General features: G+C 37.8%; 1 protein-coding gene across 1 annotated transcript in view; it reads left to right on the top strand.

Annotated features, from left to right (window-relative positions):
• Positions 1-5,657: 5,657 nt before the first annotated feature.
• Positions 5,658-25,685, top strand: part of LOC311289005 (thyrotropin-releasing hormone-degrading ectoenzyme-like) — a 127,900-nt gene continuing 107,872 nt past the window's right edge. The window contains exons 1-3 of the mRNA XM_084406748.1: positions 5,658-6,711; positions 9,701-9,974; positions 20,341-20,467. Coding sequence (XP_084262874.1) covers positions 6,023-6,711; positions 9,701-9,974; positions 20,341-20,467 — 1,090 coding nt within the window. The 5' untranslated portion in view covers positions 5,658-6,022. The remainder of the gene's footprint in view (positions 6,712-9,700; positions 9,975-20,340; positions 20,468-25,685) is intronic.

Genomic DNA, 25,685 nt, shown 5'->3' with positions numbered 1-25,685 from the left:
CAAGTTTGCTGATAATAGAAATGTCTATCATCCTCTATTATAATGAGCTGAGACCATGGATGAGTCACTGTTTGTTTATCAAACAAACTACATTGATTATTCAGTCCTGATATATTTCATTTAATTTATTGTAATTTCATTTAGATATGATAACACCATGATTTGTGGAGTTTTATGTAACATTTATGTGTTTTATTTATTTATCTATTTTATTTCATTTACATACTGTATGTACCATGTATTTTTGGATATTAACCAAATATATCACAGAATAACATAGAATTTCTATGTCAGAGGACTGTTTTTCTGTACATTTTCTAAACTTTTACATAACTGTAACTTTATTTTAAGGTCAAACTAAACCGAGATCCATTATTTAAATGCCTTGGCATTATAATGAATAATGGTAGAGCTCAGAATAAATCACTTCATAACTGTGAAAATATAAAAATGATCCATCATTCACAGCTAGATGTTGTTTAAACTTTACAACTCTGAATTAAAATGCTGCATTATTTGTTTCCTCATAATATCGCTGTATTTCTCACGGTTGCTGGAGTTGTGTGAGTGTTCACTACAGGGACTCGTGTGTCAGTTCTCTGCATTTTCAGCAGTTTGAGCAGTTCACTTGATAACAGGCTGCAGATCGATGAATTCTGAGTTAATAGATGAACTTATTGCCCTGGACACAGACGCGGCCAATGCATTTGTTTAGACGAGGCTCTTTAGTGTTGCCTTATAACCAATGGGAGACCCGAGGGCTTCTGGGTAACGTTAGCTGCCATTAACATTCGGATACAGAAACAGCTTCTCCATCCTCAGGCATATTTCTCTCCACCGTTCTATCACTGCTAAAAGCTTTTCATTTAAAGCAACTTTATCAAATGTATTTACATTGCAAGGGTAAAACATTGGACACCGTTATTATGTAAGAACATTTCAGCACATTCATATCTCTGGAAACATCTCTAAATCAGATGCACCTCAATCTACTGATGAACAAAAGCATTTGCATCAGCCTCACAGTCAGGTTGTATCATAGTGGAGGGTAAAAATACCAATTCCCTGCTGTCTTACTGTGCCATACTTACTGCTTATACGATATCATATCCAACTGACGTATGAATTATGAATGAGTGTCAGATGTGTGTGTGACTGAAAGTGCTGACGGATGAATTCTAGACTGATGAGAAAAATCATCACCTCCCTGTACAGAATCAACTTCCCTCTAGCAAAACACTCAGGTACATTTTCAGGATACATCTAATTCTGTCCAAAAATGCAATTACTGTGGCATTAAACAACAAGAGATTTTTATCCTACCTTCAAGTGCACCTGGGAAGCTCGTACTTCACAGTCGGCCACTCATTATTATGACATTTCATGTCGGATACATAAGGAAGTTGCCTAAACAAAGCAAAATAATGATATTATGACTATATATAATTATAAATGAAAATGATGTATTTCTATATTTTTTGTTACATAAAGCAAAAAAAGGGCGAGTGATTAACTTTACACTTGTTGTCTATAAACAAAGTGCCTTTAAATGATTGAAATACAGCATGTGAAATTAAAATTGCCATTCACTACAAACTTGCTTTCCACTCACTGGTCTCTAGACTATATTATTGATATGTTATATGATATTATCGATATTATAGATCAGGGTTTCCACAATTTTTCAACCCGTCACACCCCTTCCAATGTCCCAACTTGGCAACTCGTGTATCATCTAGAGTTTCCCACTCTTAAATATGACTTTGCGTGTCATGTGCTTGGAACTTGATGTTTCTGACTTGAAGGGCATATTATTCACTTAGACATATGTGAACAGTTTTACTAACCTTATCTAACTTGATCATCAAGATTCTTGTCACATTTGCTCTGCCATTACAGTCATTTCCTGAAAGAGAAAACCATAGAATAAGAAGACTTGATGCTAATGTCTGCTATAGCACCCCTTGTGGCAAGGATAAGAATGCAATGTGTACTTGTATGGCATTATAAATTACTGTACATTCTGCCATATATCATATCTCATTCATTACATGAAACAGAAGCTTGTAAAAGTTCCACTGGACAAGGACATCTGCCTGATCACTGAGATGATTGATAACTGAGAAATTCCACAGGTTTCAGAGAGACTTCACCAGATTGCTTAGATTAAGGACATTCAGCTTCAGCGGACCAGCTGTGTTGTGTATATCTCTGTCCGTTGTTGATTGTGACAATTGCACAATGTTACCTGTAGACTGCAGGGGGCGATGTGTCTCTGCTCTGCTTAGTGATTTTCACACAAACCTCCATTTCTTTCTCTTCTGAAATGACCCTCTATGTGCCGGCAGTCACAGCTGCACTCAAGGATGTTTTACAGACATTTTTATTCAAAATCACAGTCCCTCCAGACTGATCTTGTGTTGTATGTTGTCTTTCAACAGGAGGCTCACGGTTCACACACATTTTCACATCATGACACAGGCTTTTGTGTTCAGATGGCACATTGAAATAGCTTATTTTTCTCTTTAAATGCACCTTTAAATGCTTTTAAATTCCATAGGGGTAAAGGGGCGAAGAGAATCTTGATCGGATGGAATCTAAATGCATTTCCTGTCCAGTCTAGTTTAGAGAATTTCAATTGTGAATCAAATGAACTAGAAGCCCCGGTTTTATTTTTCACTATTTTTATCCTCATCATCTTTCCACCTTTCCACCTCTCTCTCCCGGCTCCTTCAAGGGTGTCTTCACACGTTCACCGCTGTCTTCTCGCTGTGCTGTTTAACCAGCCATGCCAACGGCTGCAAATTGAGGGTGTTATTTGGTGTTTGGAGCCGTCACTGCGTTCAAAGAGCCGCCGCTGGTCTTCCTTTATGAAACAATGACAGATGTACTGAGAGGAATGAGTGGCGGAAAAGATGGAGGGGAGATGTGAAGGTGGTAGAAGGTGTTTGTGGGTGACTCGTGTAAGTTTTAAAAAAAATGTAAGATGTATTGTAAATGAAAAATACATTATTCACAACAGATGATGCTCACCAACTGATGCAGATCAAAGAGGAACCGTGTCTTCCTCATCAGTCTTCATGTGGCTCCTCACACGTGCCCAGAAATCCAGCAACACCTCCTGGGAGAGGCAGACGAATCCCCATAATTCTTTTTACCATGTTATAGAAACACAAAGGTCAAAGTGCTCAGGAACAAATGACACCAAATCAAACCACAGACAACAAACTGACATGGACTGATCATGTTGATCTCCTTCAGAAAGCACAGATTGACCAGTGTGGATGTCCTCATGCAAAATTGGCCCCTTGCTTCTCAACATCAGGATCACGTTGTCATCAGCAGAAGCATTTCCTCTTGTGAACGATGTCATCTTGACTGGATACCTGGGAAAAAAGATAAAGGGTTAAAAAAAAAGTCAGCTCAAAATTCATTCAGGTCAAACACAAACACAAATCTGAAAATAGATTGTAGAAAATGTGATTATTGCCTAGTGGCCGATGCTTTGTGTTAAAGTTGTGTGTGTAAAATAACAAGCTTTTTTATATTTAATTTAATGGCAGGTTTAATAAGATAATTAATCTAACATTATTTCAGATAATATAAATTGTTTGGGAATTTATATGTGTAATAAACACTGTGTAGCACCTCAAAACTGCTAAAAGAAAACGTTAAATGCTAAGATAAACATCCTAAAACAACTAAAAATGGGTTAAAAAACAACACTGAATCAAGCCCCTGCCCCTTTTGTCTCAAAATGTATTGTGCCCCTCTCTGATAAATGTAAATAATAATAATTATTATTATAAATATTATAATAAATAACAATAAACCATTGTCACTAACAATAATAATACAAAAAAATATTATATACACATATTATTTCTTTCTTTTTTTTTTGGCGGAAGCATTCGGCGGAGGTGAAGTGGTAGGCGGAGTTTCCTTTGCAGCGCTTGTACGCAGCAGTTCGCCGCGAGTCTTCAAACTACACGAGCAGCAAGTAACATAAGCTAATACGGAAAAGTTACATTTATCCTACCATGCTACTGTAAAAGGTGCTGCAGTATGCGAGTTATGCTGAACTAAAATAAAAGTATAACTCAATTTCAGCCGCATTCTGAGTCTGACAATGTCATTAGTTTTTAACCAAAGCCATAGCAAGTGTTAGCTTGGGGAAATACATTTAGTGAAAGGAAATTTTAAGTCCATGTCCAACTCTAAATTGTAAGGAATTTATATTTTTGATTTCATAGTAACACTTTACAATAAGGTTCATGACATGAACAACCCATGTGTTACTGTATCTTAGTTAATAATAATACAACTGTTAATTGTTTGTTCATGTTATGTCACAGTCAGTGCAAAGTGTTAACAAATACAACTTTTGATTTTAGTAATGAAAGTAATTTAGTAAATGCTGAAATTAATATTAACTAAGAAGATTAATAAATGCTGTAGAAGTGCAGTTCATGTTAATGTTAAAAAAATGTAACGAATGAAACCTTATTGTAAAGTGTTACTGATTCCACGATAGCTAACATTTTCATGAATACATACATCCAATTTACAACATCAACAAAACTAAACACCTTCTTGATTCTCACTGTTTGGTAAAGTAAATAATATTTAGTAATATTATCATCATTTCCCTATTTTTGTTTGATGTGTTATGCGTTCTAATTGTATCAACGTCTTTTCATTTGTAATGAAGAGAGGCTCTCTGACCTGCTCTCCATCCAGCGAGATATTCAATTAATTGTGAGGAAGTCATTAAAATATTTAAAAACACAACAGACAGACGGGTACTGCTTTAAATACAGGTGATTTATTTAATAAATAAATGTTTTAAAACGTTTTTGGTGCTTCTGCCCCTGCCCCTGATGAGGTCTGTGCACGCCACTGACCTGTATTATGAATAATTTATGGACGAATGGGAGATATTAATCTACATATAATATTTGCAGTATTAGCTAATTGAAGCTGTGTAATTTAAAATAGGCTAAATTCAAAGGGGTTCTGGAAAACTTGTTTGAAACGCAACCCTTTTTTCAATTCCGTTCAGTGGCGCTAGTGGTGCTGAAATTGCACACGGTTCCTGCTTGATTCAGCACCATGGACAGCAGCTTTCAGTTTACAGTTGCAGCGCCCATTGTGAATATATGCTTTATTATTTGGTTTTATAAAACTGAAATATTGCCCAGCTACACCGACACTGAAATAACATACTACTGCACAAAACTACTGATTACACATAAGTACTGAAAAGGAATATGGGCTCTCATTTGACTGCACCACACAACCTCAGTACAATTTATTGAATGAATAATCACACTTCCATTTAACGCTTTTGTTGTGAAAGTACACAACAGACATGCTCTAATGTATTTGTGCGATGTGTAATAAACACTGTTGAAAATACTGTCAAATACAAATATTTTTCTCATATCTTTAAGTTACATCATTCTGTTTAATATTCATGCAACTCAGCAATTTTAAATGTGTGAAAGAGGAGAGAGTAACATCAGCCTGTCTGAATATTTCAATGTTTAATTAAATGTGGTTTAACTGAACATTAGATGGAGAGAGAGAGAGAGAGAGAGAGAGAGAGAGAGAGAGAGAGAGAGAGAGAGAGAGAGAGAGAGCACAGCCCACTGGCTGAAAGAGAGGGTGATGCACCAGAGAGCGAGAGAAACGGGGACGATGATGATGATGGAGGCAGGAGAAATGAACAGAGAGAAGAGAGTTTCACAACACTGATCAGGAAGCAGGTGCTGGACCTTCATCCACATCAGACTGAAGTCAGAGGAGAAATGGATGTGCGAAAGGACTCGATGAGCTCCAGCATCTGACCGGACGAACTTCTGATTCCCAGAAATCTAGTCTCGAGATCATCGATCCGCAGTTATTCTGCGTTCTGCGTGTTTCGCGGGATCTTTTCCTCATTTCGCGCCTTTAAATCTGAAGCTGCACCGCATGAACTGAGGCTGATGATGAATATAAAATACATCAGGTTCGTCATATAATGGGGATCGAGGACGCAAGCATGAGGAACGGACGGGCTCTGTCCGATCAGTGGGCCGACAGCGTGGTGGTCCGGCCCCGGACGACCGAACAGCACATCACTGTTCACAAGAGGCTGGTGTTGGGGTTCGCCATCTCCATCCTCACCCTCATCATCGTCACGGCCATCGCCATCACGCTGAGCGTCAGCTTCGAGAGATGCGCCGCGGAGAGCAGCGGGGCTCTGGCCGCGAACGGCTCCAGCAACAGTAAGTGGAAACAGTCCCGGGACGGGAACATCAGTCACAGAGACACAGAGGAGGGCCAGCAGCCATGGAGAAATCTGCGCTTACCGGCCACCCTGCGCCCGCGACACTACGACCTCCGACTGTCCGTGAACATGGAGAACTTCAGCTTCTCCGGCGAGGTGAACATCGAGTTTGAATGCGTCAACTCCACGAAGTTGATCGTGCTGCACACGGACCGGCTGGAGGTGGAGAAAGTGCTGGTGTTTTCGGACAGCAAGAAAGCGGGCGTCATGAGGATCCAGCGCCGCTTCCACTATCAGCCCAAGCAGGTGTTTGTGATCGCGCTGCACAGAGAGATGAAGCCCCTCAGAACATACAAGATCAACATCACCTTTCACGCGTACATCGAGCACGAGCTCTTGGGCTTCTTCCGCAGCTCGTACGCGCTGAATGGAGAAAGAAGGTAAAAGAGGTTCAGTGTCCGTCTAAAAAAAAGTCTATCATATGATGATCAGGTGTTGATATAATGTCCTGCTGTTGATATGGGTAGGGCCGTAGCTGGGGTATCCGGGGCCCCGGCTGAAATCTGGTGCCCCCCTAAAGCCAGGGGCCACTACCATCATCACTAGCAACGGCCCTGACCATGGGAACTACTGATGGTGTGTTAAGATCATATGGCTAATTATTTGCTCTAACAGAAATTTACCATGGTAACCAAAATACCATTGTTGATGTTACTGTAAAACTATAATAAATAGGATATAAATCTTCAGAAGCTGTAATGTTACAGTCCCCAGTTTACTACAGCTTTACCGCAGTAACTGTATTAACTGTGTTATGAATAATCATTATATATATATATACTGTATATACTGTAGACACAATACAAAGCCCTATTTTGTAATAGTCTCCTAATAATATCCTGTAATTTATTCTCCTATAAATAGTATTTACTATGGATTACATTAAACTATAATAGTTTCAATAGTAATGTTCACTACTTCAAAACCATAATAAAAATGAACATGAGATGTTCTTATATAAATGGAGGCTATAGCATTGCCAAACTATTGTATTTTTGTTGAAAATCCGGCTAGGTGTCTACCATGCTAAGTTTTGTGAGGTTGGCTTTATTTTCTGTTGTTCTGTATACAACATCTGTGATGTGCAGATGATTGTCAGTAAAGTGTCATGCTTGACACATGGAGGTGATACGTTTTAAAAACACTACTGCCAAGACGATGCTGCTGTCCAAATATTATTACAGCATATGTCAAAAGAAACAAGATATAATCTCTGGTTCTCCATTCATAACATTTACAGCTTTAAATCCAGGTTATAGTTAAGGTTAGGCAGGTCACCTGTAACACTTAATCAAACATTATTATGTGTATGTAATTTTACGTCTCGGTCTCAGACAGTGACTGTTCCTCAGTGTTCAGGGAGGTCAGAGGTCACACAGATCTGAACGCTAGTTAAACCTCTGGGTACTGAAGTCACAGCTGTGACTGACACTGCACTCAATGTCTCATTTACTGTCACACACTGAGACTCGCATATAAGCATGGGAAGTTTTCCAGCACAGTGATAAACGCTCATAAACCCACACAGTTAGATTTACATCAGAAATAACCTTAAGAAATAAACTATTTATGCAGTTACTACCATGCATTAATTTATAAACAGTATATTGATATAATCAATACAGATAATACATCAATATAATTTAAACATATTAGACAATTCAGGTGTTCAGTTCATATGTGCTTCTGTTTAAACGACAACCCATTTTTATCAGTCATATCAGTAGTTAAAAACTGTTTAAGATGCACAGTTGATTAACAGAAGCTCATATATGTGTGTTGACTGTAGATTTACAGCCGTTTACAGCCTCATATTCACAAAATATCAACTTCTTGCTCATGTTTTCCGGCTTCTGACTCTTTGTCCTCTGAGGGCAAAAATGGCTCATGTCTGAATCTTTGCCGCAGGTTGTCCTGTATTTGAGACATGTTTAAGCCTGGTTTTACCCTGAAGGGTTCACTTTCATGGACACACTTCATAACCCTTCTGTCTGTCCACCAGTTTCCTCCTTGTCTTTTCAATAACGGCTGAACCTTCTGCTTCCTTTCAGCTGTAAACGCAGCATGTTAAAGGCTCAGGGCGATTCTTTCTTTTACTTAAACTTTATTGTGAGGTCTTGATATCGTAATATCCATTGAAGAGCTCCTTTGAGATAAATTCAGTATATGTTGATGTTGTTCAGCTCCACAGGCTGTGAAGATCCTTCAGTTTAGTGTAATCAGCGCCTGCTGGCTGCTCGTATATTCATGAACACTGAACAGCGGGATCTCGCTGGATTGAGGAAATACTTGTGTTGATGTAGTTAGACGTGATCTGAACTGATCCTCTGGTCTCTTCAGAGATTCTTCTTCCTCTTCACACATTTGACTTCAACCTCGCATTGCACGTCAGTGATGTCATAATGCACATGTATAAAACATCTCCAACAAACTCAAACACCTCCATGTGTTTCACTGCAGGGAATTTCACTCTAACATCCCTGTAGAATCTCCTCCTGTGTGTCTGTTAGTAGTCTGATTTCTCATCACCTCCTGTCTGGTCCTGATCTTTAAATAGTGTAAAGATGTTTATATGGTACTAGCATCTATAAAGTGTGAATGAAATGAAGAGCAGGTAGACAGATGGGACATCATAGACTCATTATAGATTGCTCCTGCATGAATGGCTGCTAATGAGAGTAAAAAGTTGTGACAGAAATGCAGGAGCGAGCAGAACACCCCTCCTCCCCCGTCTGATGGTCACGCTGTGGGTGGTGAAGGAAAATTCCTCCCTGTGAGGTTTGATACAAGCTTTAATATCCGTTAATGCAGCTTTCTGAAATGCAGCTCACACTCTTTCTTCTTAAGAACCGCTTTTCCAGCTCTCTAACTTTACTTTTATACTCAGAGACTGATTCTGATGTCCTAAATGTGTCTGTATGTAGATTATTAACGCTTCTGTTCCAACTACATGTAAGAACAATTTGACGGCTTTTTATTATTTTCTTGCCATCTAAATAGATTCACGCTGTCAATTCGTTGACATTGTGCCGTCACAGATGTGTTTAATGTTTACAGCTGTGACATGCAGATGTGAGATATATCATTATTTCTGTGTAGTATCTCTTATGTTTTGTTGACATTTGATGTGATATAATTGCTGTGGTTAAAAATCTCTAACAGTCTTCACTCCAGAAAGCTCATTAGTGTGATATAAATGCACAGTGATGTGAACAGGGACGGAAGAATGAGATCATTTACATTCAGAAAAGTCATTTAATGAAGTTACTGTGAAATGACTTTTCACTGTTGACTCCTGGACTAGTTAAAAAGCATATGTTTCAGCCGAGTTTTCTTTCCTCTTACCTCTCTCACGTTCTTATTCTGCAGGTTTCTTGCGGTGACGCAGTTCTCACCGACTCACGCTAGAAAGGCCTTCCCGTGTTTCGACGAGCCCATCTATAAAGCCACTTTCAGAGTGAGTCTGAAACACGAGAGCTCGTATCAGTCTCTGTCCAACATGCCAGTGGAGTCTTCAACGTCTGAGGAGGACGGATGGGTGACCAACCATTTCTCCAGGACGCCCCGCATGTCCACGTACTACCTGGCCTGGGCCGTGTGCAACTTCACCTACAGAGAAGCAGTTACAGACAACGGAGTCGTGGTGAGTCGCGTTTTCAGACCCTAAAACTTAAAGTTACAAACAGTATACTGAGATTTTATTATTTTATAACTTGTTTTCTAAAAGCAGCATTTTAAAGCATCACAGATGTGCTTCTGACATGAAGGCTGTTCAGAAGGTTTTCTGCTTCATTTGCCAGATTCTAAGGCAGCACCTCATGTATGCTTCAAAGTGAAGGCAATCCCAGAATGCATTGCACTGAGCTCAAAGTCAATCCAAAATGGCAAATAAGCCGAGATAAATCAATGGATACTTGCAGAATACACACTTGATTGATCAAAAGCTGATCAAGAGTGACATTAAAGACATTTATAATGTTACAAATGATTTATATTTCAAATAAATCTGTTGTTTTTGAACTTTCTATTCATCAAAAAATCTTGGAATAAAAACAATGTATCACAGCTTCCAAACATTAAGAAGCAGAACAGTTTTCAACATTGATAATAACAAGAAATGTTTATTGAGCACCAAATCATTTGAATGATTTCTGAAGGATCATGTGACACTGAAGACTTGAGTAAATTCAGCTTTGCATGACAGGAATAAATTACATTATAAAATTTAAATAGAAAACAATTCACAATATTGATCAAATAAATGCAGACTTGTTGAGCATAAGAGAATTCTTTCAAAAACATTATAAATACCTACCCCAAACGGTGGTGTATAACTGAATATATTTCATTAAATACTGAAAATTATTAATAACATAGTTTAATCTAATTAAAAATGGACTACTTTACCCAATATTTATGTGTGCTACTGCTATGTATCTTTAAAGGTTGTATCAGCGATTTCAGGCCCAAAAAAGGCACAAACATAAATGATCACATTCATCTAATCTTTCCTAACAATCCGCTAGCTGCCCGCCCCATAAGTATGCCGTCAAAAAACCTCGTCTCTGTAGGCAGCCTAGGCTCTGAGATCTGCACACAAAAACAATTGGTTTCACCAACCACTCAAAATCAAAACAAATAGTGTTCCAACCAATCACCGACAGGGGGTGGGTGTTGTGAGGTTTTGCGCAGCCTGACCTCTCCCTCTTCCTCTCCCACTCCCTCGTACAGAACTGTACTAGGTAAATAAATGATAATAGACAACGTTATGAACATTCTCTGCATTAGCCTATTTTAGAATACACAATATTGAATGTGCAAGTAACGGCTATTATATTTACTTGGTTATAAAATTATGTTACAAAACAACTATAATGACTTACCCAGCAGAATGAGCCATCATTGAGGTAGAACGTCGATCTGAATATCGTGTGTCTGTCGCTTTAAGAAATGCGCGTGCATGATCGTTTTTTTCATGATGCACGAAACGGGACGGAGGGGCGAGCTAACTTGGTTTGTTTGGGATCTCGCTTCAAACACAAACAGAAGTGACGTCACCCACAATCGCTGATACAACCTTTAAGTTCATTAGCGTATTGAATCATTAGCTTATCAACAGACTAACATCAAAGTCAATTCATATTAATTGTTATTCGAGTCTCATGTGTACAGCGTTATTATGTATTTAATGCTCTGCTATTTATGCTGAGTTTTCCAAATCTGTCACCTGTGAAGTTTCATCTCACTCGGGATTCTCCCAGAAGGAAGCTGCCAAGAAAGCAAGTTTTAAAACAGACATATTATCTTGCTCACAGTCGCTATGCGTATTTTACAGTACGTTTCTACAATCAATATACTGTATAATGGTTACACAGTGGATAATGGAAATGTTTGTCTCCACTAACAGAAGTCCAGTGTCCACAAAGTCATATACAGTACGTGTTTATTAAAAGGGTAACAGTCATGTGTGCAACTGGTGTCCACTCATGCTCATGTCCAGGATTGTGTTCATGACAAACTCTTCCAGGTTTTATATAAACTGTTTGATGTGATGTTGTATCACTTTCATCACATGCACTTAAATGTTCTTTTTTTCACACTGAATCCTCAGATTCTAAGCAGCTTCATCTGTCTGCCATTAGAGAGACTCTGTTTATGAGCTGCGTTACTGATATCACGTTCAGTCATATTAGACACTTCCTGACGGCTTCCTCAGTGGCTCCTGCTGTTGCCCTTGGCCGGCCTCCTCCTCATATTAGTGTAATTAATCGATCTCCTTCAGCATGACCGCGCTCTCCTTTATATCAAATCATCTCTGACTGCAGTGTGTGCTTCTATCTGGGGCGTTTATACCCACACTGTGGCTTGTAGCGGTTAGCCGTACGCTAGCGTCCCCATCAATCACATTAAAGCGGCAGGGTCGCCCCCTCGCTCCATTCATCACACACATTCGGCTGTGTGGAGCGAGAGGAAAGATCGTGGGAGAGGAACGTTGGAGAGGAGAGTGGAGTTATTACTCTGGGTTTATGGGGAAACACTGATCTACCACACACACGTGTAAAGATCACGGCACACCCGGCAGCAATTGGTTGGGCATTATGGGTTTTAAGGCTCTAGATGGTGGTGGTGAATTTTAACTGTATACAACCATAAATTTATGTCTATAGTCAATACAGTTATTGATGCAGTTATACAGTTACAACATCTGGAGCTGAGCAACAGCTTAAGAAAATCCCAAGCTTTCCACTCGTATAAACAACATTGTGGTGGAGGTCATGTGCGTTCAACTCGTAAATTCCGACATGGCTTCATTACATTTAGAGCCTTTGCCATCACTGTACGCTCATCATAGTAGTTGTGTAGCTGTGTTACTACTCACAACTCCATCTCAATTTTAAATACATATCATACCCTGCATTTTATGTTATGTGGATTACAAAAGAGAACAACAGATAAACTAGATAAACTTTCAGATTTATTCTCATACAACACTAGATAGCCTTAAAACAGGCATACATAATTACATATATACATAAATACATACCTTACCTGTTCGTAAAATACAAATATACTCTCAAGTCAGACTTTAGAGAACACTAGCCCATTTTTTATATCAAAACAAATAGTTTATAAAATATATATCAGCATTTGATACTTTTGGACTGATGGTTAAAGTCTTTTTCTGCACAGTTTTCCCAGTTCTTTTACACACCTCTTTTCTCCATGCAGCTTTGGTCCTCTTTTCCGGATTTATTCCAATAATAGTCGAGTCATTTTATGAAAAAAGGTAGGACAAATTGCAACAGAAGCAAACTCAACTGATTTTGTATCCTCAATATGTCCTGAGTAAGGAAAGAAAAAAAGCCCAGAAGAATCCCATTAGGGGAAAGTTTCGAAAAAGACCCAAATATAGCCTATTCATACGCCTATTCATTCTTTTTCTCATGTGAATAGGGTAAAAATTTTAACCTTTAGATACCACCATGAAAATGACTGAGTTGATTACTTACATCAAGACAAACAAAAAATGTATTACAAGTTTTTATTTTTTTTATTTTTTGCTAACATGGGTAACCGGTGCATAATCTAATTACGTATGTGCTAATTTGCATAAATACCACAAAACATTTGGTATAGCCAGGTGAAAATGTCTTTTTGAATCTTGTTGGCATATAACAGTAAAATACTTAATGTTAAGGTCTGAATGGAACCCATTTCGGCTACCCATGAGCATTAATACATAAAGGCAGGAAGAAGTACTTTAAACCAGCCTTCATTAATTATTATTGCAGAGATTATTTCACCAATAATACAGGTAGTCATACCACAGCTCAAGACACATCCAGATGTTCCCAATAAATTGTAGTTGATCACCAGGTATGTTTTATTAATGTAGGTTGAATAATCCATGTAGGAGAAACAAAAGGAAATCTTTCTTACCTGAGTGACAGCTTAGTGACCGTTGATTGACAGTTGAGTGGACCTTGAATGAATGACTGAATCTCTGCCCCTTATGGTGACATTTGTTTGCCTCTATAGTCTTTTATTGTAAGATGTCAACAGGATTCTACCCAAAAAATTTTAATGATCCCATGATTTACTCACCCTGAAGCCATCCTAGGTGTATATGACATTCTTCTTTCAGACGAATACAATCAGAGTTATATTAAAAAATATCCTGGTTCTTCCAAGCTTTATAATGGTAGTGAATGGGCACAATTTTTTTGAAGTCCATACAAGTGCATCTATCCATCATAAAAGTGTCCCAAACTGCTCTGAGGGGTTAATAAAGGCCTTCTGAAGCAAAGTGATGCGTTGGTGTAAGAAAAATACACCACTTGTTTCTGCCAGTCACCCGTACGCATCGATTTGCGGCGAAAGAGTAACACTTGAACTTGACGCACGACGTAATGACGAACGTGGTTGCTCAGCCCTGTTTGTTTGAACCGCGAGAGGCATCTAAGCTTACGCTACTCCTACATCTACGTCATACATAATAATACAGCTCAATCAATCAATCAATCAATCAATCAATCAATCAATCAATCAATCAGTCAATCAAGTGTTGCTCTTTTGGCGTAAGTCACTTGCGTAGTCACTTCATCTGCCGGAAGCTAGTTATTTTAGTCGATAAAGTTTTAAATATGAATATTTTTCTTACAAGAATGCAACAATTTGCTTCAGAGGGCCTTTATTAACCCCCCGGAGCCATTTGGGACACTTTTATGATGGATAGATACACTTTGATGGACTTCAAAAAAATGGTGCCCATTCACTCCCATTATAAAGCTTAGAAGCTTTTTTTTATATATAACTCCGATTGTATTCGTCTGAAAGAAGAATGTCATATACACCTAGGATGGCTTCAGGGTGAGTAAATCATGGGCTAATTTTCATTTTTGGGTGAACTATCCCTTTAATCGTACTCTACCTTTATGTTCCTTTTGGAGCTTGAAGGTTTGGTCCCCATTCATTTTCCATTGTTTGGGCAAGCAGACATAATTTCTCCACAACAATATCTTAATTTTTCCTCCAAGAGAAAGAGACAACATAAGGTTAGGTAAATGATGAGAGAACTACCATTTTTAGGTGAACAAATACTATACAGGTGTTCATAGAACAACATAGAATAGAATAGACATAGAATAGGCAAACTTACAGTTTCTTAAAGAATGAGTCCTTGCTTCTCTACAAAGTTAGCCTTCAGGAGTTGAACTACAATGACAAAGAAGAGATACATAAAAAAAGTCTCAATAAAAAAGAAAAATCTGAAAATGAATGACGTTCCGTCCGTTCATCTGTTATGCTGCTATTTCTGCAGCGGTTTGAACACGCACGTTCACAGTAATCACACAAAAATTATGAATTTTGAACATACCTCACGTATCTTTGGCTTCGATAAAGATTGGGACATGTGTCCGTTGCATATGCATAAACTGTGCATGACGGTAGCAAATACAAACCAAATGCAGTCTGAGTGTATGCTAATGAGCTCACAAGCATGCTATCATATTTTACTCGATTACGCATGATTAAAACACGCTATCCTGTCATCTAATTACACTTCACTGGATCTTTATACTGTGTGTTAATATTTAGACGTACTTGGTAACTTACAGACGCTTAATGTGATGTGATGTGATGACAGTCTTGTACAATGGGGTCACATTCCTGTGGTATCTTGCGGATTAAAACAAAGTCTCTTCATCCGATTTAAATCACAAAACCATCACTGGATGTTTAAAATGTAATATTTAAAAGTAATAGGTGGTTTACAAATAAAATAATAATAGGCAGAGCAGCAAAATGACCTCATGCAGCTAAACTAAAATGTCTTCCTATACTCACATGTACATGGGAAAATATGGTATTATACTGTTAAATAACACGCCACACGTGCTGGTCAACACGCAATTTGAAGTGACCAAGTTCTCCCATAATGCATTGCAAAAAAACAGTAACTTACAGTTATTACATGAAAACAGCATTTTGCAATTTCCATGTAAATTTCCAGGAATTTTTTACAGTACAGATGTGTGTTTACAGGAGTAATGATGCATTAGATTGAATCTGTCTTGAGAACTAAAACCAAACTATCTACCATAACAATACAGCTCAATCAATCAATCCTTATAGCGCTGCAGTTTTATAAAGGCATCTGTTCTGGTGAATGTGACTTGTTTCAATACTGTACAGAATTTGACCCTCAGGGTCATCATTTTTTACCTGGTGTCTTATATTAGTTAAAATGCTCAAATAAAATAAACTGGTTATTTAATTGTCTTAAAGCAGCTGTAAAAAGTTAGCCCAAAGGGTAAATAATAATAATAACTCATAATTATCAATTATGATGAAATATTAATATTTGGGTCAGTTAATTGGATTAACTTGAGGTAGCTAAATTAATATTACAATCAATTCATCAGTTCCAACGAACTCTTTTGATTATTCATTTATTCTAAAAAAAGCGTATCTTTCATGGCCACCGAAAAATAATTATTTCTTAGCATGTACAGCGCTTAGAGCATGTAACAAGATCAAGATCGTAAAATGGACTTTGTTGCAAGCAGAGAATCAGAACCAAATACATATTGTGCACAAGTTTTATTAACTAAATCACAAACATAACTAAACTAAACAAACATACATACATAGGTAAAATGGTGAGTGATAGAATGGAACTGGAAGCAGGAAATGGAACTATGGAAAAGATCCATTTAATTATGAAAAGACCCATCAGCTTATCATTTTCAGAGCACCTCATTAAATTGATACTTGCATGGACTGTGCAGTGGACACAATTCTTGAAGTGGTCGAAAATGGAAGTCGTTGATGGATCCGTGAGTTTCAAATGTTACTGTACAAGTTGCAATCGTTTTCTTCTCCGCTGGATGGAGAAGATATGATGAACTTGCATGGTTATTTCGACGCTGTTCTCATGGCTGGAGGGCAGATTGTGGCCTGCCGGCCCTGGGCCGAAGAGAGCACACAGGGCAAATGATGGGAGTTGCGATGGACTTCTTCTGCATTGAATGAAGACGTTGAACTCCTGAGGTTGTCCTTGACCCATGAGAGCACATGGCTGTTGTGAGTCGAAGCCTGCTGCCCTGGGGCCTGCTGAGGCCACGCTGGACAGCATGGCATCCTGAACGTACCGAGAAGGCCAAGAGTTGATCGTTGCCCATTCAGTAATGGTAAGGTTGCTGTTTTCTGGATTGAAGAAAATACAGTCTGACTCTGTTGAGAGAGTGAAGGCATAGCAGGTGGTGTCACGGCCTGCCGGGGCCCATGGGCCCCAGTGGGGTCCCCACATACAACCAACCTGAAGAAGCAGCAGTAGAGGCCAGAAGAAGAGAGAGGGTCACTGTGAATTTGTCTCTAATAAAGCCTGAGAAAGGCCCCACCTCTCCGGGTTTGCTTGACCAATGAAAAGGGTGGAATGTCCAAGCGGGAAGATTCCTCTGTGGTTGATTTATGTATCTTTGTTCTAAGCATGCTCATTTGCATGCGCAGCTGGATTGGTTTCTGATGACGAAACTAAGAAAGATTCTTGTATGTTGCGCAGATATGTCGGCATATCACGTACACAATCATTTCGATCTTCAAAGTACCAATTTATAGAGACCAAACATGGTATCGGTGAGGTTACATTGACCGTTGGTTCTATAATAAAATACATATCAAAGAGATAATAGTATCAAAAGATAATAGTATTAAAAGACACAACACAAGACAGTAAATCATTCACAAAATGTTCTGGAATGCATGTTAATTTCATGTTAATCAGTTCATCGATAAATGAATGCAGGAGAGTCTGTTCTAATATCTGTAGGTCTTGTGGCAGGGGCCCTGTTCACATTGCTAAGAGCCATAAAACCAACTTATCTGATCGTGGTCATGGTAACTAAGACCTTCTTGCCCTGTTTGGGGGGATGGGGCCACACATCCCAGAGTGAGTTCTAAATATCATTTGTTAAACTGTAACAAATACTTGTGTCTGACTTCCCATACACAAAAGATATATATTTGAAATATATTTTCAGAGTATATTTTGGAATATATGCAAATATTTGAAATTGGCCCAATAAATATATTTCATACTTATATTTCATATATTTTTGTTATATTTCAGAATATATTTCAATGTATTTTTTTCTGTATGGGTCCCCAAAAGTGTCAAAAATATATGTTGCATATATTCCAAATACATTGAAATATATTCTGAAATAGAACAAAAATATATGAAATATAAGTATGAAATATATTTATTGGGCCAATTTCAAATATTTGCATATATTCCAAAATATATCCTGAAAATATATTTCAAATATATTTCTTTTGTGTATGGGTTGTCTCAGTCGTTACACAGCACATTTCATTCATAACACGGTAGCAGCCGTTTTTAAATCCACTGGTTTAGCGTCAGTCAGTTTTTATTTATTTGATCATTAAAATGACAAATGTTCTTGTAATATCTAATCAATATTCAACACCACTATACAAAATATTCTCATTACATATTCATGAAATTACTCAGCCTGATCAGAAAAGCATGTTTACTGCATTTAGTGGACACAATTATGGTTTTAGCAGTAGAATACAAATGCCTTCAAATGTCTATGTGGGTTTAGCAGCATGAATGTCCATCTTGATTTATTCTGGTTTCGTGCTGTCAGGCTGCTAAACCAGTCAAACTGGTCTAAACAACACAAGCTGGTGACTAGATAGACTTTCTAGCAGGGAATCATATTATATAAAATTAGAAGATACATTTCACACATTGTACAGTTTTTATGGCACAATTTGGACTTTTATAGGAATTAATTTGTGAAGTTCCTGAAGTATCTCTCACATATAGACAAGTATAGTGTAATAACTCAACAGGTTATTAATATCAGGTCAAGTGCTCCATGTCATCTTCTGAGTGTATAACGTCATCTTTTCATCGGGAAGAGCTTATTAGTGGATCAATGTTGAGCAGCTGCTCATTGAGAGACCCTCTCTATTAAAGTTCAATTAACCCCATTTAAGTCTCTGTCAAGCTGTCTTCAACAAAACCAAACAAACCAAACAAATGAAGCAGTCAGCACTAGAGTCAGACTGAACAATCTCCACAATGGCTGATTAATGAAGCTTCTCTTGATTGTCAACTTGAGCACTTTGTCTAATTACAGGTTGATTTAAAATCACATAGATTTGATTGAGCTTTGAATCATTTCCACAGCCGTCCATTCATCTTTATATCAGACACAGAGCTGATCGATACGGTTGCAACATGTGATGTAAACAACACATAATTCAATGTGCATTGCTGCCAGGCTCTGAAACAAAGGCTTGTTTTGCACGGTAACTCTGTTAGTGTAGGAGGACATTCATTCTGACTGGATGGATGCCCGTTCAGAAAGCTGTGCTGTGCATCAGCCTTCGGCTAAAAGAGACCAAGATCATTTTTACTGTGAGAATACATTTCCCACAGAGCCACACCTCACACATTATCTTTCACACTTGTTCCCTTCCCTCTCACACATATAATCGTAAATACAGAATAAAGGATCTTGCAATAATGCAAATGCTTTGTCTTTGCTTTTTCCTGGAAATCTAATTTGTTTCCAAAGATAAATGTCTAAAATGCTATTTTAATAAACTACAGCTTTAAAATTGATGGAAATGAGCAAAGATGTTTACATTTTTAAATACATGGAGGAGTTTTTCATCAGCTAGTCTAATAACATTATGGTTTATGAAAATGTTAAACAACTAATTTAAAGGTGCCATAACTCAAATAGAACCCCCCCCCCCCCCCCCCCCCATCAATAAGAATTTTAGATAAATTAAAAGATTAAAGGTAAAAGATTAAGCCATGTATCAAAGTTCTAAGGTAAATCACACAATTACAAACTTTGATTTAAACAAAATAAGTTTATGAAAACTGGAAAGAACAAGACTAATTCTTTTAGTAAATTAATTACTCATCCTATGAAGCACTGCAAATTACTAAATCAAAAAAAAAATACGGTACAAAATATTCATTATAAATAAATAAACGATATATTAAAAGTTAATTTTGCAGCTTATTATGCCATTCTCAATGCATTATAAGTGTGGACTGTTCTTCAATATGCAAAAGTTCTCTAATTGCTGGATCTCTCTTCAGGGTATTGGGTAGATTAATTCTTTTTTGGAAATCTTTTAATTAAAAATACTGAATATTAAGCTCATCTGCCTGCTATCTACAGAAAATAAAAGGTCTACGTGGATTATGTGACAGTAATACTTTTTAATGCCTCACACACTTTTGAGGGGTGGCAAAAAGTGCACTCGAAAGACAAATGCAAAATTCACAAGCCAGATGAAGCATTTGGCGGATATTTTCACCAAGGATTACTTTTTCAAGTTATCCTTGAAGGAATTCAGGTTAGGACTAAACCCAGAGCCGTAGAAGAGTACATTCAGCACCTGACACAATTTGACTTTTGTTCTCCCTCTCTTCCCATGTTGTGTTGGTGTAGATCCGGCTGTACGCCAGGCCTGACGCCATCCAGAGCGGATCGGGAGACTACGCTCTGCACATCACCAAGAGACTCCTGCAGTTTTACCAGGATTACTTCAAAGTCAAATATTCCCTCCCGAAATTAGGTAAGACCGGTGGTGAAATGTCTTCAGCTTTGTCTGGCTTCAGTGAAACGGCAATAAATGTTCTTCTCATGGGAAAGCGAGGGATTTTTCATTGCTTCATTTGTACTGCCAGTCGGTTCTGTGTGACTTCCTGTTTTGTGTTCGTGTGAAGAGGTGAAGGAGTCTCAATAGCACCTCAGTTCTTGCATTTATTGATCCCAAAAGCATTCTAGGCTGTTTGCGGTTGTGTTTGGTGTTGGGAATTAGAGCACACACACCATGCGTGTGGTGTTAAAGTGTGTGTAGTTTTAAGTGTGAGTGTGGTTGTGGTGGACTGGCTCACATCAGACTGTGTCTCGCTCCATTGGGTTCCTGTCAGTTCTCTGACTTCATTTGAATATAGCCATCAATCTCTCTAGGCGTCTGTCCGTCACTCTCTTCCCCCGCCTGCTCTCTTCCTCTCTAAATGTGTGTGTTTCATGTAGGCTGTGTATTTCAGTGCACATGTAATATTAATCATGTTCCTCTCTTAAACGCTCTCTGGGAAGCATTTGCTCTGCTTGCTAATAGGGTTAAGACCCTCTCAGTATTCACACACAGACTACATCTCAATGATTTTCTCTTTGAATTTCTTTCATTCTCATTTTCACCTTCTAGTAAATCCAGCGTAAGCTATTAGCTGTGTTCGGGAACATGGAAGTCGGTCTGCTAGTTTGCAGCAGCCATCCAGTCATCCTAGACCAGCTAATATGTTTCTAAAACACAGCGACCAGCTTAAGCTTTTCCAGCAGGGGTTTCTAGGACTTTAAATCTGTAACTAAATCTGCAATTAAATCCTAAATATATAGTGGTAAAGGACAATGTAGCACTCTTACTAATGTTAGCATGTATTACCTTGTGAAAAAGAAGTGTGCTTAAAATTGGCATGAAACAGAAGTCGCGGTAGTCTTTTCTTTCCTAGTGTGCCGTGTTATGAGCAAAACACTTCTCAAACAAGAAGAAATGTAGAAGGGTACTTGATTTTGTCCTTCGGTAATTGACTGAATCTTTGGATCGTTATGGTTTGCTATTGCTTGCAAACCTGTTTGTTTCTTTTGCTGAACGCAAAAGAAGATATTTTGAAGAGTATAGGAAACCAAATTGACTTCCATAGTATTGAAAAATAGAAGTCACCATAGAAGTCAATGGCGCCCATCAACTGTTTGGTTACCCATATTCTTCAAAATATCTTCTTTTGTGTTCAGTAGAAGATGAAAAAAATCATACAGGTTTCGAGCAACTTGAGGGTGAGTAAATGATTACAGATTGATGATTTTATTTATGGGGTTAACTATCCCTTTAATATAAATGTAAGCTATGATATATTTTCATTTAATTGAAAAATAACATGCAATTAAGTATTAAAAACATTACATTCAGTTTGCACTTAAGCACTGTAAATTATTCTAAGTATATTATTTCTTTTCTTTTCATAATGGTTAGCAGCATATGACAATGTCTCAATAGTCTCTGGCCATACAGCTGTAAGTTATGTGCAGGATACAAGATAATCAATAACTTTTATACAATATGTAGCAAATTAGCACAAAATATATATTAATAATCACTCATAAATTGTAATAATTAATTATGAATATTTGGATCAGTTCATATAATTAATTTAATGTAGTAAAATTAATATTACAATCAACCTGTTTGTCCCGTGAGTGTTAATTGTTTATTAATTCTAAGAAATGTTCATATCCGGGGGATGGAAATGTCTTTCTTACTGTACAGTACTACTAAGAGCCTGTAGTCGAAATCTAATTCGTAAAATAAACTTTGTTGCAAGCAGAGAATCAGAACCAAATACGTATTATGCACAAGTTTTATGAACTAAATCACAAACATAACTAATCTAAACACACATACATACATGCATAGGTAAAATAGTAAGTGACAGAATGAAACTGGAAGCAGGAAATGAAACTATGGAAAAGATCCATTTAACTTTGAAAAGAACCATCAGCTTATCATTTTTAGAGCACCTCATTAAATGTATACTTGCAGTGAAGACATTTCGTGAAGTTCCTGAAGAAGGATTTTGATGGTTCCATGAGCCTCAATCGATTTCTTCGACGTTGAATGAAGAAATGTCGATGAACTTGAATGGTTTGTTTGACTCTGTTCTGGTTGAAGGTTTTCTCTTCTTCATGAGCACATGGCTGAGCACAAGCAGATGCGCATGTAGGTTGTTGCCTGCCGGCCCTGGGCCAGAGAAGCTACGCTGAGCAACGAGGAGAAGGGAGGAAGTCGGAAGAGTTGATGGTTGATCATTCAGTGATAGTAAAGTTGCAATTTTCTTCTGAGGTGGAATGAAGAAAGTTCATGCTTGAAATTTTACAGTCTGACTCTGTTGGCAGAGTGAAGGCATAGCAGGCTGTGGTGAAGGCTGTGGGTAGTTGTGTGGTAGTGTGCCCCAGTGGGGGTCCCCACAGATATTAACCCGAAGAAGCAGAAGTAGAGGCCAGAAAAAGAAGAAGAGGGTCACTGTGAATTTGTCTCTAATAAAGCCTGAGAAAGCTGCAACGTGATCTCATGAGAATACGTGTGTATTTTTACGTAAAGTGTAGTTCTACCATACGTACATTTATTTACGTTTTATACACGCAGAAACGTATAATACTGACATATTTACAGCACTAAAACGTATAATATTTACGTATTGACAGCAAAAAAACGTAATTTATTTACGTATAAACAACTTTACCGACGTACAAATTTGTACGTATTCCTATTTAACTTAACTTAATATGCATATTAAAATCGTGGCATTAATGTTTTGACTCTATTGCATTCAATTGTCTTATCAATTACATTTTCAGTCACATTTATTAATACAGTTTAACGTTACTCGTATAACGTTACTCAAATCATTTCGCTCTGTTCGTGCCCAGGATTAGCCTACATGGTGTTAAACAAGAATACACTTTAAAACCTTAAAATACCTTCTTTAATCGTTTAACCATTTTGTAATATTTGGTTTATCTACCGTGAGACACAAAAGGCGTTTTCTCCAATAGACCCACAATACATTAAAACACAAAAAGACATAAATTGTATTAGCTTGATGTAATCAAAATATTTAGAATCCATACGTTTGCAAGAAACCGATCCAAATTCAGCCCTTTATCCAGTGATGATCATCTCCGTTTCTCAGCAGAGACTGTAAACGTCAAATCCCGCGCTCGTGGTGAATTCAAATTCAAAAATTGCGCCCGAAGCGTTACGACATGTTTTACGGCAGTAATATCAAACGCTCATTGGCGCTCGCATGCTTCGTCACAGATTGCGACATGCCGTTTTTATGTTGGTGTACTACATTTGAAATGGAGAAGCGCGCGCGCCTTCACAGAGCAAACAGCGAACCGAAACCGGATTAACATTTTCATGGATTAATAACTTAAATTCTGATCTGTAACGTTACCTCATACAAAACTATTATATACTGCCAGAGAGGACTGCGACACATCGTCATGTGAACGACTTTTGGTACCGGTTTTGACATTTTCTCAGTAAATACATTGTGATTATACGTGTGTCTGTTGTCTTTCTTTATAACTTAATTGTAGCCTAACGTTACGTAGTTTTAAGACATTGTTAGGTTTAGGGGTAACGTTAGGGGTAGGATTAGTGCCTCAAACTATCTTTTAATGGTATATTGCTAATAAAACGGCCATTTCCCTACACATATCTGTCCATTAACTTTACGTTTTATTCTTTTAATATTGTCTATAAAATGGGTATGTTTAGGTGTGGGAGTAACGTTAGGGTTAAGGGATCTTACATTTATAATCTATAAAATGGTAAAAGGGCAATTATACAGATATATTTATGATATGAAATATTCGTAAATAGTTTACATTTTTTAGCTGAAAAAACGTAATAATGTTACGTTTAAACGTTGCAGATACGTCCATATTATACGTTTCAGCATGTATCCAAACGTACAAAAAAGTAAGTTTTCTATCTTTGAAAATTACGTATTAATACCTACTTATTAACAATGAGACCAGGCTGAAAAGTCCCACCTCACCGGGTTTGCTCGACCAATGAGAAGGGTGGCTGTTGGTGATTTATGGATCTTTGTTTCAAGCGTGCTCATTTGCATGTGCAGCTGGATTGGTTGCTGATGAAGAAACTATGAAAGATTCTTGTAATACTAATATGTTGCGCAGCTATCGACATATCATATACACGATCATTTCGATCTTCAAAGCACCAATTTATAGAGACCAAACATGGTATAGGTGAAATTACATTGACCGTTGGTTCGATCATAAAATACACAGTATCAAAAAAATTATATACGAAAAAAAAAAGAAAAAAAAGACACTACACAAGACAGTAAATCATTCACACAATGTTCTGGGATGCATGTTCATTTATAGATCAGTTCGTCTATAAATTAATGCAGTCTGTTTTAAGGTCTGTTTCTGTCTTTCCTATGGCCTCTGTCTTGACCACATGACACACATTTTTAACAGCAATAAAACCATCTTATCTGATGGTCGTCATGGTTCTTGCCCTAGTTGGGGGGATGGGACCATAGATCCCAGAGTGAGTTTTAAAGATTATTTGTTAAATATAACAAATAATTGTGTCTGATTTGTCTCAGTCGTTACAAGTATCAGAACAAGATCGGCATCTTTTAAAACCTCTCAACATCTCCTAGTCCCACTAAAGAGTCTTTTTCATTACTGTTGCTCTATTGATTTACGTCCTGCAGGATCATTTCTCTGAATCTTTTTACATGCTGAACCCTTTAATGAGGCTGGAGATTTTACTCACCTTCTAAAAAGATGGTCACGTCTGGCTGTTAAAATGTCACATCAAAGACGCTGCTTTTGCAAAGAAACAGTTTGTTTTCAACTCAGTTGGCGACCTTAAGGTACTTTTGACATGTACGCATTAATGTTGCTTGTCACTACTAAACTGGGGGGGTGAGATGGTTTCAGCGTGAAGTGCGGCTTCATCTGAGAAATGATGTGGACGTAATGAATGCGTCCGTTACGTAAAGACACCATCTGTGTGTTGAGTGTTGGAGCAGTTGCAGCCCCTCTGGTCTCCAAACAGGGACATTCTGTCTTTCTGCTCATGCAAACGAGAAAAATACAGAGAAATGAAATCAGAGCGTACAGGTTAAAGACGGCACGCTAGGAGCAGATCACATTCAAGTCCTTGAAGCACCTCACACAGA

Source organism: Rutilus rutilus (assembly GCF_951802725.1).
Source record: "Rutilus rutilus genome assembly, chromosome: 4".
Lineage (NCBI taxonomy): Eukaryota > Metazoa > Chordata > Actinopteri > Cypriniformes > Leuciscidae > Rutilus > Rutilus rutilus.
Note: the sequence above shows the minus strand (reverse complement) of the source record. Positions and strands in the feature narration are given on the sequence as shown.